This window comes from Strigops habroptila, chromosome 8, assembly GCF_004027225.2.
Source record: "Strigops habroptila isolate Jane chromosome 8, bStrHab1.2.pri, whole genome shotgun sequence".
NCBI classification, from domain to species: domain Eukaryota; kingdom Metazoa; phylum Chordata; class Aves; order Psittaciformes; family Psittacidae; genus Strigops; species Strigops habroptila.
The window spans coordinates 43,674,019-43,686,806 of NC_044284.2; the positions used below are offsets into that span (position 1 = coordinate 43,674,019).

The 12,788-nt window shown below is 58.3% G+C and overlaps 2 protein-coding genes across 16 annotated transcripts in view; one reads left to right on the forward strand and one right to left on the reverse strand.

The window, feature by feature from the left end:
* The first annotated feature begins 85 nt into the window (after positions 1–85).
* On the forward strand, positions 86–8,121 carry PRKAB2 (protein kinase AMP-activated non-catalytic subunit beta 2). Of its 7 annotated transcripts, XM_030496425.1 has the most exons (9): positions 86–146; positions 1,492–1,653; positions 2,928–3,104; positions 3,308–3,474; positions 4,322–4,415; positions 4,913–5,033; positions 6,245–6,378; positions 6,659–6,727; positions 7,192–8,121. In XM_030496425.1, exons 3-9 carry the CDS (start codon positions 2,943–2,945, stop codon positions 7,267–7,269), a joined length of 825 nt encoding a protein of 274 aa, XP_030352285.1. In that variant the 5' UTR covers positions 86–146; positions 1,492–1,653; positions 2,928–2,942; the 3' UTR covers positions 7,270–8,121. The 7 variants fall into 7 exon arrangements, 6 of the variants coding, with proteins under 6 accessions (XP_030352285.1, XP_030352286.1, XP_030352288.1 ...); XM_030496426.1 differs by lacking the exon at positions 1,492–1,653; XR_003992938.1 differs by lacking the exon at positions 1,492–1,653 and having other exon boundaries at positions 88–146; positions 4,913–5,027; positions 6,547–6,727.
* Positions 8,122–8,309: 188 nt separating this feature from the next.
* LOC115612293 (myomegalin-like) overlaps positions 8,310–12,788 on the reverse strand; it is a 34,819-nt gene continuing 30,340 nt past the window's right edge. For 5 of the 9 annotated variants that reach the window (XM_030496418.1, XM_030496417.1, XM_030496419.1 and 2 more), the window contains 11 exons: positions 12,404–12,598; positions 11,632–11,853; positions 11,317–11,454; positions 11,069–11,191; positions 10,799–10,976; positions 10,592–10,716; positions 10,265–10,366; positions 9,525–10,084; positions 9,312–9,450; positions 9,143–9,189; positions 8,310–8,860 (listed from right to left, as the gene is read on the reverse strand). In XM_030496418.1, the coding sequence (XP_030352278.1) occupies positions 8,828–8,860; positions 9,143–9,189; positions 9,312–9,450; positions 9,525–10,084; positions 10,265–10,366; positions 10,592–10,716; positions 10,799–10,976; positions 11,069–11,191; positions 11,317–11,454; positions 11,632–11,853; positions 12,404–12,598 (1,862 nt within the window). In that variant the 3' untranslated portion in view covers positions 8,310–8,827. The remainder of the gene's footprint in view (positions 8,861–9,142; positions 9,190–9,311; positions 9,451–9,524; positions 10,085–10,264; positions 10,367–10,591; positions 10,717–10,798; positions 10,977–11,068; positions 11,192–11,316; positions 11,455–11,631; positions 11,854–12,403; positions 12,599–12,788) is intronic. The other 4 variants (XM_030496414.1, XM_030496411.1, XM_030496415.1 and 1 more) reach the window with 3 other exon arrangements.

Genomic DNA, 12,788 nt, shown 5'->3' on the forward strand with positions numbered 1-12,788 from the left:
CGCGGGGGGGGTGGGGCGCGGCCATGGAACGGCGCGCGGGGGCGGGCCAGAGCGCCCCGCAGAGGCTGGCGGCGGCGGCGGCGGCGGCGGCGGGGGGTGTCGCCATTTTGGACGGAGGCGGAGAGCGGGGCGGCGGCGGCGGCCAGGTGGGGCTGCGGTCGGGATCGGGGACTGGCGGCGGGTGTCCCGGCGGGCCAGGCCGAGGGTGGGCGGGAGGCAGCTGGCCGAGCGCTGCTTCGGGGAGACGGTGGGTGAGGTTTGGCTGGGCGTCCCTACGGGTGACAGCGCGGTGGGTAACGGTGGCCGGCCCCAGCCGTGGCCTGCAGCCGGCTCGGAGCACTTCAGGAGGTCCCTGTCCCTTGCCGGTGCGGCCAGCTTCTCCTCAGGGCCGCGGCAGGCACCGTGACCCGGGACGGAAGGGGAGCGGGCGGCGCGGGCCCTGCATGCCGTGACAGCTCTAACAGCGCTTCGCGGAGCCCTCATGACAGCCCTGCCAACGCTTTGCAGAGCCCTTGTGAAAGCCCTGCCACCGCCAGTGCTTCGCAGAGCCCTCGTCCCAGCCATGCCTGCTTGGCGCGATCCGGAGGAGGGAGGCTTTCCTATCCCCGGTTTCCCATCTCATCCCCTTAACCTTACGGCAACCTCTCGGCTGAGCTCTGATTCCCTTCTCTGAATGCGGGAGGCAGGAGAGTCCACGCAAATCAGGCTTCCCTGGGTGCCTTCAGCACCGAGAGGTGTCAGCCGAGCAGGCTGTGGGCAACTAAGAGTGATGAACAGAGACCCCATCTCTCCAAAATAAACCTCAGGCTGGCTGCCAGTGTTTTTCTGGTGCAGGTCACTGGCTGGGTGGGAGGGGCAGCAAGCGTGACACAGCTCAGGGGTAACTGGTGTATTTTGTGTGTCCAGGTCAGAAGCAAAGTGGGGAGGTGGGGCTGGTTGAAACCAAAGGGGTTTTATGATCCAGCAGGCAGGCACTCACCTTCTTGCAGACTGTAGCTGGCAGCGGCTTGCTGCCAGACTGGGAGCAGATGCACTGAGACGCTGTGGAGGTTTGCTTGTGTTTTGGTATGGGCAGTGTTTCCATCAGTGGCTTGAACATACTTGTGTCACACCATCAGAGCATGCAGTGCTACAAGGGCTTGTCTGAATGCAGGAGCTGTAGAACTAAATTCAGTAAAGCCAAGTGCCACAGGCTATGCTCGGAGAGTTCACTATCCCAGCGCAGCAGGGTGCCTGTGTGTGTGATGCAGGAGGTGGGGTGGTCTTGTCTGCATGGGGTTTCAGATACCATGCAGCAGAAAGGAGCCACCACTTTGGGAGAAACCTCAGGAAACGTTAGGAGAGTGTGACCTGTAAGGGACAGCCAGAGGGACTGGATTCCTTTTAGAGAAGAGAAAGGGTAGCTTTCACATCTGTTAACACCTGCATGTATCTCTCCGGTCTGTCTTGGTACAAGAGGATGTTCAGCCTTTCCTACCTTCCTCCCTGTAGATGAGAAGTAAGGGAGCCTTAGTGGAGATACTGGGGAAGAAGCTCCTCAACAGCAGGTCTAGTGGCACAGGGATAGATTTTATGAGAAGCTGGCTGAGCCTCCAGGGCAGAGGGGGAAGATGTCAGAGCAAGTGGTGCAGCTCATCTGACCTGGATCTTCAGGTATGCTTGATCCTCATTGAGAGAGGGGGTGGTACGGGTTAGCTGTCCTCTCAGACTGCCTTTTAGCTCTCAGGATTTAAGAAATACTTTAGTAATTGCTCCATAATGTTCTAAAGCCTGGCTTTGGCTGGCAGCCTTGCCTGGCACCCTTCATATAACTTGATCTTCTAAACAAATCCCTAAATGTCGCAGCTAAGTGCATGAAGCAATGCTGGCTATCCTCTTGCCTTGCCCTGCAGCACCCATGGTCAGTGCGGTAAGCTGAAAAATTAGCCTGGGAAGGGGACAAGAATCCCAGTCCATCTCAGCTGCTGGAGGCTGGGTAAGGCCTGAAGAGTCCCATGTAGCTTGTGGTGGCTTTGTTGTTTGTCCCAAGAGGTGTGTAGTTGTTGATGGCTTGGTGCTATATGGCCAGTTCTCCTCTTTTGCCTTCTCTGAGCTGGGTGAGATTGGGGATGACAGCCCTTCTCCAGCTGCAGGGTGGCACTGAGGCAGCTGGGTGGCCCTTCCCTCATCCTGGGGCTCCAGGTGGCCAGGCAGACACCAGAATGCGCAGCGTGGTGCTGCTCGTTAGGTTCACAACAAGCAGAACTCGCTGTGCTGTGCTGCAGCTGACATGGTGGCTTGCCTGGTGAATCATAAGTGAATCCTGTCAAGAGCTGAGCTTTTTTCAGACACCACGACATTAGCCCCACACCTTGGCCAAGCTCCAGCTTGGGTGATTCCACTCGGACACTTTAACTGCTCCCTGTCACCATTGCCAGACACAAGGCTCTGCTCTTCTGCCTGCAAGCTCTTGGAGGCTTGGGAGCTGTTAAACAGCTGCTACTTCCACTCTTTGTCTGTTTTCCTGCTGTATGTAGGGGATTTGTCTGTGGAGCCTCACTGTAAGACTGTGAAAGAGGCTCTGTTAACGCCAAGCAGTTGATTTGCCAGTAAAGGTTGCTTTATTTTGCCCATCAGCCCCTCTACTATGCTGGCTGCTGAGGGCTTGTGTGGGGTACAGTGTAACTAGTATGTGTTTTGGAGTATAACAGTTACCAACGTAACCAGAGTGATGGTTCATAAGGATATGGTTATAATTAGGTCAAGCTGTCTTGTTTGTTAAATTCCCATTCAGCTCCCAAACTTGGCAGTGGTAATGATCTTTGGGCCTTTTTTAGGATTGCTGTCAGTCTCCCCTGGCAAAGAACATTGGGAATGGCATCCTTGCTCTTCTCCTCGCTGCCAAAGTCCATGGGCACAGGCATACTGCCGTCTTCTCTCTCTTACAGGGGAGCTGAGCTGCCATGGGGAACACCACCAGTGAGCGAGTGTCGGGGGAGCGCCACGGCTCCAAGTCCCACCGCTCAGATGGCTCCGGTGCCCCCCACCCTGCCAAGGAGCACCCGCACAAGATCATGGTGGGCAGCACTGATGACCCCAGTGTTTTCAGCTCCCATGACTCCAAGGTAGGGGCTAGCCACTGCCTTCCGTGTCCTGCCCTCTGGGGCTCTGTGCTCCCAGCCATTTGAGGGGCCCGTGGAGAGTTGGGAGGCTAGAAGAGCTCTGCAATGCTCTTGTCTGGGATGTGCAGCTGGGCTGGTAGAGGCCAGGGGGAGTGATTGTGGTCCTGGTTGTCTCTGTGTCTCAGGCTCTGTTTTTCTTTGCTCAGATTCCTGGGGATAAGGAGTTTGTGTCATGGCAGCCAGATCTGGAGGAGTCAGTAAAACCGTCCCAACAGGCTCGTCCCACTGTAATCCGCTGGGCTGATGGAGGCAAAGAGGTCTTCATCTCTGGATCTTTCAACAACTGGAGCACCAAGATCCCACTCATCAAGAGGTAGCCAGTCCCTCAGGTCACTGTAAATTCTCCTCTCCTCCATCATGGGAAGTGTTTCCCCTTATCTATGCTGGTGGCTGTTCCCTTTGCTCACCTGTCGTGTCTATGTTCACCCAAGCTGGAGGGTCTGAGCACAAATATGTAGTCAGTTTCTTCCCTGGGTGGTGCTGGTAAGTTATACAGAGGGACAGAACAGGATGGGTCACTTTGCTTGCCCAGCTCAATGTCACATGGCAGCTTGTCCCAGCAGCAGAGCCCTATCCAGATATGCAGTTATCTTCTGGAAGCTGTCAGCTCTTTGCTTGGCTGTGGCCTTACCCCGTGCCTAGTTGTGTTGTTGCCAGCAGGGGTTGTTTGTTTGTCCCTCACATATCTTCCTGCCCTAATGATGTTCTTGTCGTTTCACAATACATGACTCTGGGCTTAATCCCAGCAAATTGCCTGGAATGGGTTTATCTCAATCGTGGGTTTCACAAACAGAGCTGCTACACTTGCTGTCCCCATCCTGCAGTGCCAGCTCAGGGTTAGATGCTTTTCCCATGCATCCTCCCAGATGTGTTTTGCACAGGCTGTCTGTAACATGAACTTTCTCTGGACTTGCGGGGCTGGACTGCCTCCTGTGCGCTCCTTCCAGCTAGTCTCCTGGGGGGTTGAGCCATGCTGGTGCTCTGAATGCTCACACTTGTTGTGTTGTACCTCAGATCATTGACGATGAGCAAGCCTAACCCTCCATGAAGGTGTGGTAGTAGAGGGGCTGGACAGTGCATGTTTTCTGGGACCCCATGGAAGTGCACCATCCAGAGCATCAACAGGGTAATGCTGTTGCACGTCTATTCTCTCTGCACAGCCACAACGACTTTGTTGCTATCCTGGACCTCCCAGAAGGAGAACACCAGTACAAATTTTTTGTGGATGGCCAGTGGGTCCATGACCCATCTGAGGTAACACTCAAAGCTTTATCCCTGCAGATCTTGACTTCTTCAGGGTACTAAACATGATGTAACTGCAGTAGAGGGGGAACAGGAAGAGCGGAAGGTGTCTGCCAATACAAAAGGGGCGTCTCCATCCCATGAGTCCTTTCAGAGGTTGGTTCCTCTGGGCTTAGATATGTTGTATATGAGAGTTTCGGGGAGGCGCTGAGGGGCAGGAAAACACCAGAAAGCAGGTAGCAGTAGGGGAAGGAGAGGACACTTACCCATTGGCATATAGCAGGATGGAGGATGAAAACAGGATGTGATGTAGGAGCCTGGGAGTAAAGCGAAATCCTCCCAGGGTAAACAGCAGAGATCTGCAAGTGTAGAGCAGAGCTAGATACTGGCTACCTGTGTTGTGAGGTAATGGTGCAGCAAAGACAGCTTGGGCAGGAGGATCTAGGAAGCATTGAGTGTTCTTTGATAGGAGATGAACATAGGAAGACTCTTACTTCAGTTCTCTCCAGCCTGTGGTCACCAGCCAGATGGGGACGATTAACAACCTGATTCACGTCAAGAAGTCTGACTTTGAGGTGTTTGATGCTTTGAAGGTGGATTCCTTGGAGAGCTCAGAAACCTCAGGTCGGGGTGAGTTTTTATACATTACCGCTTTGCATGTGCTATTTTCCACCTCCTCTGCGCTGAGACTCACTGCTCTGGGGGTGAACAGACCTGCTGAGCAGAGGTGTGGGCCTGCACCTGGGGAGAGTACTGTTTGACAGTGTGTCCTCAGCAGCCCACAGCTGAGGCCTTGCCTCTGTGGAGGGACTGCGCTGGTAACTTGTTCTGTGCTAGCACTGTCCCAGAGCAGGGTCAATGCCTGTGCATGGCTGAGGCAGCCATTTCAGACTGGTGAACTCCGGGAACATCAGCCCCTTCTGTCTGCTCAACTGTAAGTCATCTGATCTGGGGTACAAGAGAGGTGAGAGCAGGATCCAGGTTATTTTCAGCAGCTACTCTTGGTTTTCATGCCAAGGTAATTTGTACTGGTGTTAGCTCATCTCAAACCCCCCTCTCCACTTGTGTTACAGCAGCAGGTTAGGTTACCATGCAGAAACTGGCAGTGCTGGCTTGGTGTGTAATGCTGGCAGGTAGCTCAGTTGTGTTCCAATCCAGGGTGCTCTGCTGCCTGCCATCCCTGGTATAAACCCTGTCTCAGAGCTCAGCTCCACAGCCTTGCCCAACCTGGGCAGGAGATGATACTTTGTTGAAAAGAAGCCAGCAAGCAGCAGCACCTCCAGGGAGGTGGAGTCCTTCTTGGATGCTTGTTGTTCCAAAATGATGAGGTCAGATGTGGTCAGGAGGTACATGCAATCCAGCTTCCAGTGACCACAAGCTCCCATAGTTCCTCATGCAGGTTGTGCAGCTGCTCAGTCTAGACCTCCCATTTGCCCTTTCTGGGACCTCCTCATCAGGCAGTCCTGCAGCACTGGGAGCATGCAGGCATGCTGCTTGCTGTGCCCCTGCTGCACAAGGTACAGTTCTGGGCCAAGCTGGCTGCTTGCTACAGATAGAGGGACCCAGCTGTGCTGAGGCCTGTGTGCAGGGGTCTTGAGGTGGCTTCCACAGGGTGCTTTCTTTGTGTCAATGCACGTACCAGCTTACAGTCCTGCTTGGAAATGCCCAAGACTCACCTGGCTGCTTCTTCCGCTGTGAAAAGGCTGAGCTGTTGCTGTAGAATATGTGGGCATGGCTCATGGAAGATGTTTGTGACTGAAAGACGCTGCTGGATCCTTCTCAGCTTCTTGGGAAGCCAGGCCTGCTTCAGCCATTTCATGTCTCCTCTCTTTTCTCTTTAGACTTATCAAGCTCACCACCTGGACCTTATGGCCAAGAATTGTACGTATACCGGCCTGAGGAGCGCTTCAAATCCCCACCCATCCTCCCGCCTCACCTTCTCCAGGTCATCCTGAACAAGGACACCAATATCTCGGTGGGTACCATCATACTGCCCACACACAGGGAGCCACACTGGGGTTGGAAGGGGAGTCCTGGAGCATCACTCTTGGCATTTCCTGGGGAAAGCATCACTTTTCCATTTACAAAGCTGGTTTGGCTCCTTGCTCTGCCTGGTGCTTAGCTGAGTTCTGTTCCTGTTCAGAACAGCCAGAGACACCAGCAGCTCAGATTGCCTGAGATGGCAGCTCCCTGTGATGGCTGGAGCTGGGGGGTCAGGGCTCTGCTGTTCCTCTGTGACACTCCTCTTCTCCTAGTGTGACCCAGCACTGCTGCCCGAACCCAACCATGTCATGCTCAATCACCTCTACGCACTGTCCATCAAGGTAAGGGCAGGTCCTGTGAGGCTGCTGGGTGAGGGAAGTGGAGCTGCTGTGGCTCCCAGGAGAGGGCTCCCAGGAGACAACAGGGGGATGGAAATGGTGGTGCAGGGATCAGAGGACCCACGGAAGAACAGCTTGGCTGCCTGCCGAAGGATGGCATGTGCAGGGGTGTAGCTGTGGCTTCCTTACAGTTCTCTTTAGCTGCCTCCCCGCAGCCTGATGGCACTGGGCAGCCCTGGGCTCTCCTGCTGTGTACCAGACCCTTCCCTTGCACTCCCTGTCATGGGTGTTGGACATGTCTTGCTGGCTGAGGGACTCAGGACAACAGGAACAGGCTGGGGTGGCTCCTCAGGCCTGCAGAGCCCTCTTCCTGATGGCTGCTGTGGGGTGCCCCACTCCCATGTTGGTGCAGCCAGGCTGCACTGGGCTGTCTCCCCCTGCTCCCACTGACGCTGTGCCTCTCGCAGGATGGCGTGATGGTGCTCAGTGCCACGCACCGCTACAAGAAGAAGTACGTCACCACGCTGCTGTACAAGCCCATCTGAGCTGGGCCTCACTCGCCCCCCATGCAGGACACCAAACGCTGCTTTGTCTGCACACACTGGGCCACAGGACTGCGAGAACTGACCGCTGGCTCCAGCCTCGAACCTGGCAGGGACGCAAGCCCTGGCAATGAGCCCAGGGCCACTGGGGCCTGTGACATTGTCCCATCCTACTGGTGTGGTTTGATTTAACCCTTGGTTTCCACCCACCTACAGCTCCCCTTGGCTTCTCCGAGTCTCTGAGGCCACTTTGCTGCTCAACAAAACAGCCTTTCCTTGCGCCCAGCATGGAAAGGGCTTCACCTCCCCATCTTCTCCAGCCTGCACAGGCCCCGAGGTGGTCCTGGCACTGCATCCAGCCCAGGCCTCCAGGAACATGTCCTGTCTGTGAAGGTTGCTGTGCTGTCCTGGTGATGAGCTTCCAAGGCCACTTTGATCCCTACCGGCTGTGGGACACCCCAGCCTGCCCCATCCTGCAGCCCTGGGGCTGCCCCCCTCCTTGTGCTTACTAGCTTTGAGGAAGGGCTCTTGGCCCTCGCTGCATCCCCAGCTCTCTGCCAGGTTCACCATCGAGCCAGCGGGAAAGAGGGTGCAGCTGGACCGGATGCAGCCACGCTTACCTGCCACCGGGACAGTGCTGTCAAGGACTGAACGCCCCGTCCCCAACATCGAGTGCTTCTGCGGGGAAGGGCTGACTTCATCATAGCCAGAGGGACATCATGCACACCACGCTGGAGGGGCCTGGGAAGAGCGGAGCAGGGCACGTATCCCAGGACCCCAGCTACACCGCCTGCTGCCAGCGCAGTGCCATGCAACAGGGTTTTCTCTATTTATTACAGTATTTATTGATCTGGGTGCTGCTGGCCTAATATTGGAGGGGTACTCTGGAGCAGCGAGAGGGGAAAAGGGAGCGAGCGCCCAGTGGGGTGCAGAGCTGCCATTAGGGTGCTGGCGTGGGGTATGGGGCCACCCCCTTCAGGCCAGCCGGTGCCTATTACACCTTGTGCTGTGGGTACCTTGGGGAGCATAGCTGCAGAGACCGGTTTGCCAGAAACGCCACAACCTGCAGGAAACCTTTATTGGGGACTCTCCAGCCACTGAACAGAACGTGGCATTTCTTACATCCTCCCACACTGGGGCCCCGACATGCCCGGGGAGCCCACAAAATGCAGCTCTGATACCTCTGTCTATATACATATACATACATCCAACAGCAGGGACAGGTGTGCAGTACGGCTACAAATGGGACTGAGTCCCAGGGCAAGAGGTGCTGTACATGCCACTCTAAGCGCTGTGGGTGGAAAGGGGCAAGCACTGAAGCATGGGGCAGGCAAAGCCCAAGCCAGCAGCTGCTGCTGCAATACCAAGCAAAGTCAGGTGGAGGGCATGCGACCACCACAGCAGCCCAAACCCACTAGCTATGTACCACTGGATAGCCCAGACCCCCGTCCACCCCACTCCTTGGAGTAGCAGGGACAGGGTCCTCTGCAGCCCTCTGGCGTGGCATGGCTCAGCAGCCAGCAGGCTGTTCCGTGACCAGGGGCATTGCTCTCAGCCCTGCTCATGTGACGGGCAGGGCCTGCTGGGCCTTCACCTGGCAAGAGAGGACACGTGGCAGTAAGGGGCAGCACTGCCAGGGCAGGCCTGCGCTGGAGGACTGCTGTGCCCTGGGGATGTGGCAGCTGGCGACAGTCAAGGAAAATAGGTCCCCATGTCCCACACACACACAGAGCTGAGTCCCTCGGCACTGCTCGCCATTCACCACTCCGCTGGCAGAGCATGGGGTGTCTGCCATCTGTGCCCATCCCCAGGGCATCAGGGTTCACCAGGGCAGGGGCACCTGCCCCTATCCCACCCTAGCTGCCAGGGCACTCACCTCCAGGTTCGTCCTGGCCTTGCGCAGCACGTTGTGGGTCCTGCTCACTGTGAGGGGGAGAGAGATGTGGTCAGTGAGGTTCTTGTGCTGTAAAGCCACCCCAGGCACATGGGGACAAGGCCGGCTTGGGCTTGCCACCCCACAGCAGGCTGCCACCTGGGCCACGTACACTGGCTCACGATGAACTGCTCCATGCTGTCCTTGAGCTGCGCTGTGCTGCGCAGCCGCTCGGCTGTGCTCTGCAGAGCATCCTCCCTCTCGGAAAGCTGTGCCCGCAGCGCTGCGATCTCACCCTGTAGCGCCTGCTCCTGAGACAACACGAGCATGATGAGCAGTGAGCATCCAGCCCCACCACCCCGCCAGCCCCCACCTCCGTACTCACCTTGCCCTGGTGTTGGGCTGGGCTGACGGGCAGCACGGTGCTCCAGAAGGCAGTGAGGAGAGACACGCACTGCTCCAGGATGCCATGCAGGGTGCTGGCGCTGCCCCAGAGGTGCCCTGTGCCTGTCCACCCCAGGGCCTGCGGGAGAGGGGTGCGGGAGCAGGTGCTGCCAGGGCACCTGCATCCCACTGCACCCAAGGACTCACCCTGCCCAACACTGCAGGGCAGTGCCAGCTGCAGACCCCAGGCTGCCAGCTCCTTGCCAGCCCTGCAAGCCTCAGGGCTGATACTGGGTTCAGGGGCCACTTTACACATGGTGCTCAGAGTTTCTGACCCCCAGCTGCTTCCAGCCCTGTCCTGCCCACACTTTACCTCCTTTCCTGGGAGCAGGCAGTTGGGCAGCCCGAGCGCTGGGCGTGTGAGACACATTAGCTCACGGGCCAGTGCCTTTCCCTCCAGGATGTGCTGCTCCAGGGCCCGGTAGGTGTCCAGGCAGCCGACAACATGAGCCCCTGTCGGCCCCTCACTCTTCCTCACCAGTGGGTCTGCCCCACGTGGCCCTGTGGAACAAGCAGGGCTAGGTAGGACCACTGCCTGCTCCTCCTGTGGCCCTCCCTGTCCCATCCTGGGGCTTGGCTCTGCCCTGGGCTCTTCACCCTTACTCAGTAAGGGTGCTGCCATGAGCTTGTCAGGTCTCAGCAGCTCCTGAGGCATAGGCATGGGCAGGCTGTGGGACCTACCGTCCATCTGCCAGGCGACAGACATGTCAGAGGACAGCGGGGAGAAGAAGGGAGCTGCTGAACTTGTGCCAACATCCCGCACTGGAGGAGATGGGAAGCAGCCTGGAACAAGAAGTATCTGAGCCCCTGCAGACAGCCGTGGCTCTGTGCCTGGGGCTGCTGGGGTCCTGCCCTCCCTCTCTGCTTGCCAGCAGGGCCACCATGTCTCTCCTGCTGCTGCCACAGGAGAGGTGTTTGGGCCTGCCCAAGGGTTGCAGAGGGGCCAGGCACCCCAAGACTAGTAGCTGTGCAGAGGGGCTGCTGGTGGAGGCTGTGTGGGTCCTGTACCTGCGCGAGTCTCAGCAGAGGGGCCAGAGAGGCTCTCGTAGACGTGCAGCTCCGCGCGCAAGGTCTGCAGGAGCAGGCGGTGCTCCTCACACTGCTGCTGCAGGAGCGTCACTGTGTGCTGCAGCCTGCAGAGGGCGACACACGGATCCAGTGCCAGCCATGCCACCAGTCTGGCCGGCCCCACAGCCACAATGCCCCAAACTTCACCTGTTGTTATCCTCCTGCAGAGAGCGCCGCTCCTCCCGGAGCTGCCGGACGTTCTCTTGCCGCTCGGCAAGCTCCTCAGCCAGCCTCCGCTGCTTCCCGCACCTCTGTTCCAGCTCTGCTTCACCCTCCCGTGCCCGGGAGCAGGCAGCCACGAGTGCCTCCTGCACTCGCGCCAGCTCTGGGGACGGAGAGCATGGAGGTGTCAGCGCCACCACACTCAGCCAGTGCTCCCTGGGACACAGCCCCGGGATGCTGGTGGCCCAGCCCTACCTTGGGAGAGGTGGTCACGCTGGAGCCGCAGGGTCCGGTTGTCCTCGCGCAGAGCCTTGTTCTCCCCACTCAGCTGCAGCCCCAGCTCCGGTGACTGGGCATAGACATCGCTGGGCAATCCTGCTAAGGGGGACCAGTGCTGAGTCTCTTTCCCCAATACTCAGCCATGCACAGGGTGAACACCCTCCCCAGGCAATGGGGTGTGCAAAGCCTGGGCCTCCCCAGCAGTCCTGGCCCCAGGGCAGCACCTGCACCACTGGCCTTGCCGGTGGAGGCCAGGCGGCGCTCAAGCTGCTCCCGGAGCCGGTCGTTGGTGCAGATGGACTCCTCGAGCCGCTGGCGCAGGCTGCGGATCTCCACCAAGTGTTCCTCCAGCAGGTCTGACCCTATCACAGCCGAGGAGATGGCTCAGGGCAGGGATAGCTGTGCCACCTGCCTCATGCCATCCCCTCTATCCTGTTGCATATCAGAGCCATGTCCCACAGCTTTTCTGGTGCTGGGTCTCCCCCCTGTTTCCCTACACCCAGGCAGGATGCATCCATGCTCTCCAACATGGACCTTACCTGTTAGCTTCTGGCTGGAGGGATACCCTGATGGCAGGGCCCCATAAAGTAGCTGGCCAGGAGGGGGTACATCCCAGAGGGCACAGGTCTCAGTGGCCCTGGGGATCTCAGCCAGGCTCTGCAGTGCACCGTGTTGGCAGAGTGATGCCGGGGCTTTGCTGCCCCCTCCAAAGGGGCCCAGTGGGGCTGTGGGCTTTGCTGGTGCCATGGGCAGCGTCACACCTGCATGCACAGGGCAAAGTGGTGAAGAGCAGAAGGGCAGTAGATAGGCAGACGAACAGGAATAACACACTCCCGCCATGTGCCTTTTGCCCCCTTCTCTGCCTAACAGTGCAGCCCAATGTCCCCCCATGGCAATCCCCCATCGCTCATCTCCCACCCTGGTCAAACCCATTCCCCCTGAAGAGCAGAAGCTTTCCCAGGGCTTGCTGATTGCATGACACGGGTTGGAGGGTGTCAGCCCGACTCCTACACAACAGCTAAGCAAACAAGCCCTTCCCTAGAGGCCCCAGGATGTGCAACTGCCCACACCAAGGGCTAGTGCTGCCTCAGGCCGGGTCCATCCCACGCACCAGGCCCTCTTTACATGAAAGCCACAAGTCCCCATCATCCCCCAGCCAGAGTGATGGGACCAAACCACAAAGCAGTGGCCCTGAGAAACAGGAGAAGGCCTGGGGCAGGACAGGAAGGTCAGAGAGGGTGCAGAGCCACGTGGCACAGCACGGCATGCAGGGCAGGCAGGACCAACCCCACGCTGGAGGCACACGCTCACTTTCTCCCAGCTGCCTCTGGAGCACCTGCAGTTCCTGCTGCGCCTCAGCCAGGGAGCAGACGGGGTTCCCGCAGCAGCCCAGGAGCGGGGGGACTGTAGGGAGGGGGGGCCCAGCAGGCAGGAATGGGGGCAGTCCAGGGGCCAGTGCAGGCAGGGAGGCACTAACAGGTTTGGACAAGGAGCCAAAGTGAAGGCCTAGAGACAGGAGAGAGATGGAGATAGAGGTTAGTGCAGCTCTGGCTCAGCCTGGCAGGGACCCCTCCTCCGCAGCGGACCCTGGCACACCCTGTGCAGCTGAGTCCCCGTGCCCAGAGGCACTGCAGGATGGGACGGTCCTTGCGAGGTCGGTCAAGTCCCAGCCTTGCAGCTCCCCTGCTCCCCTGCA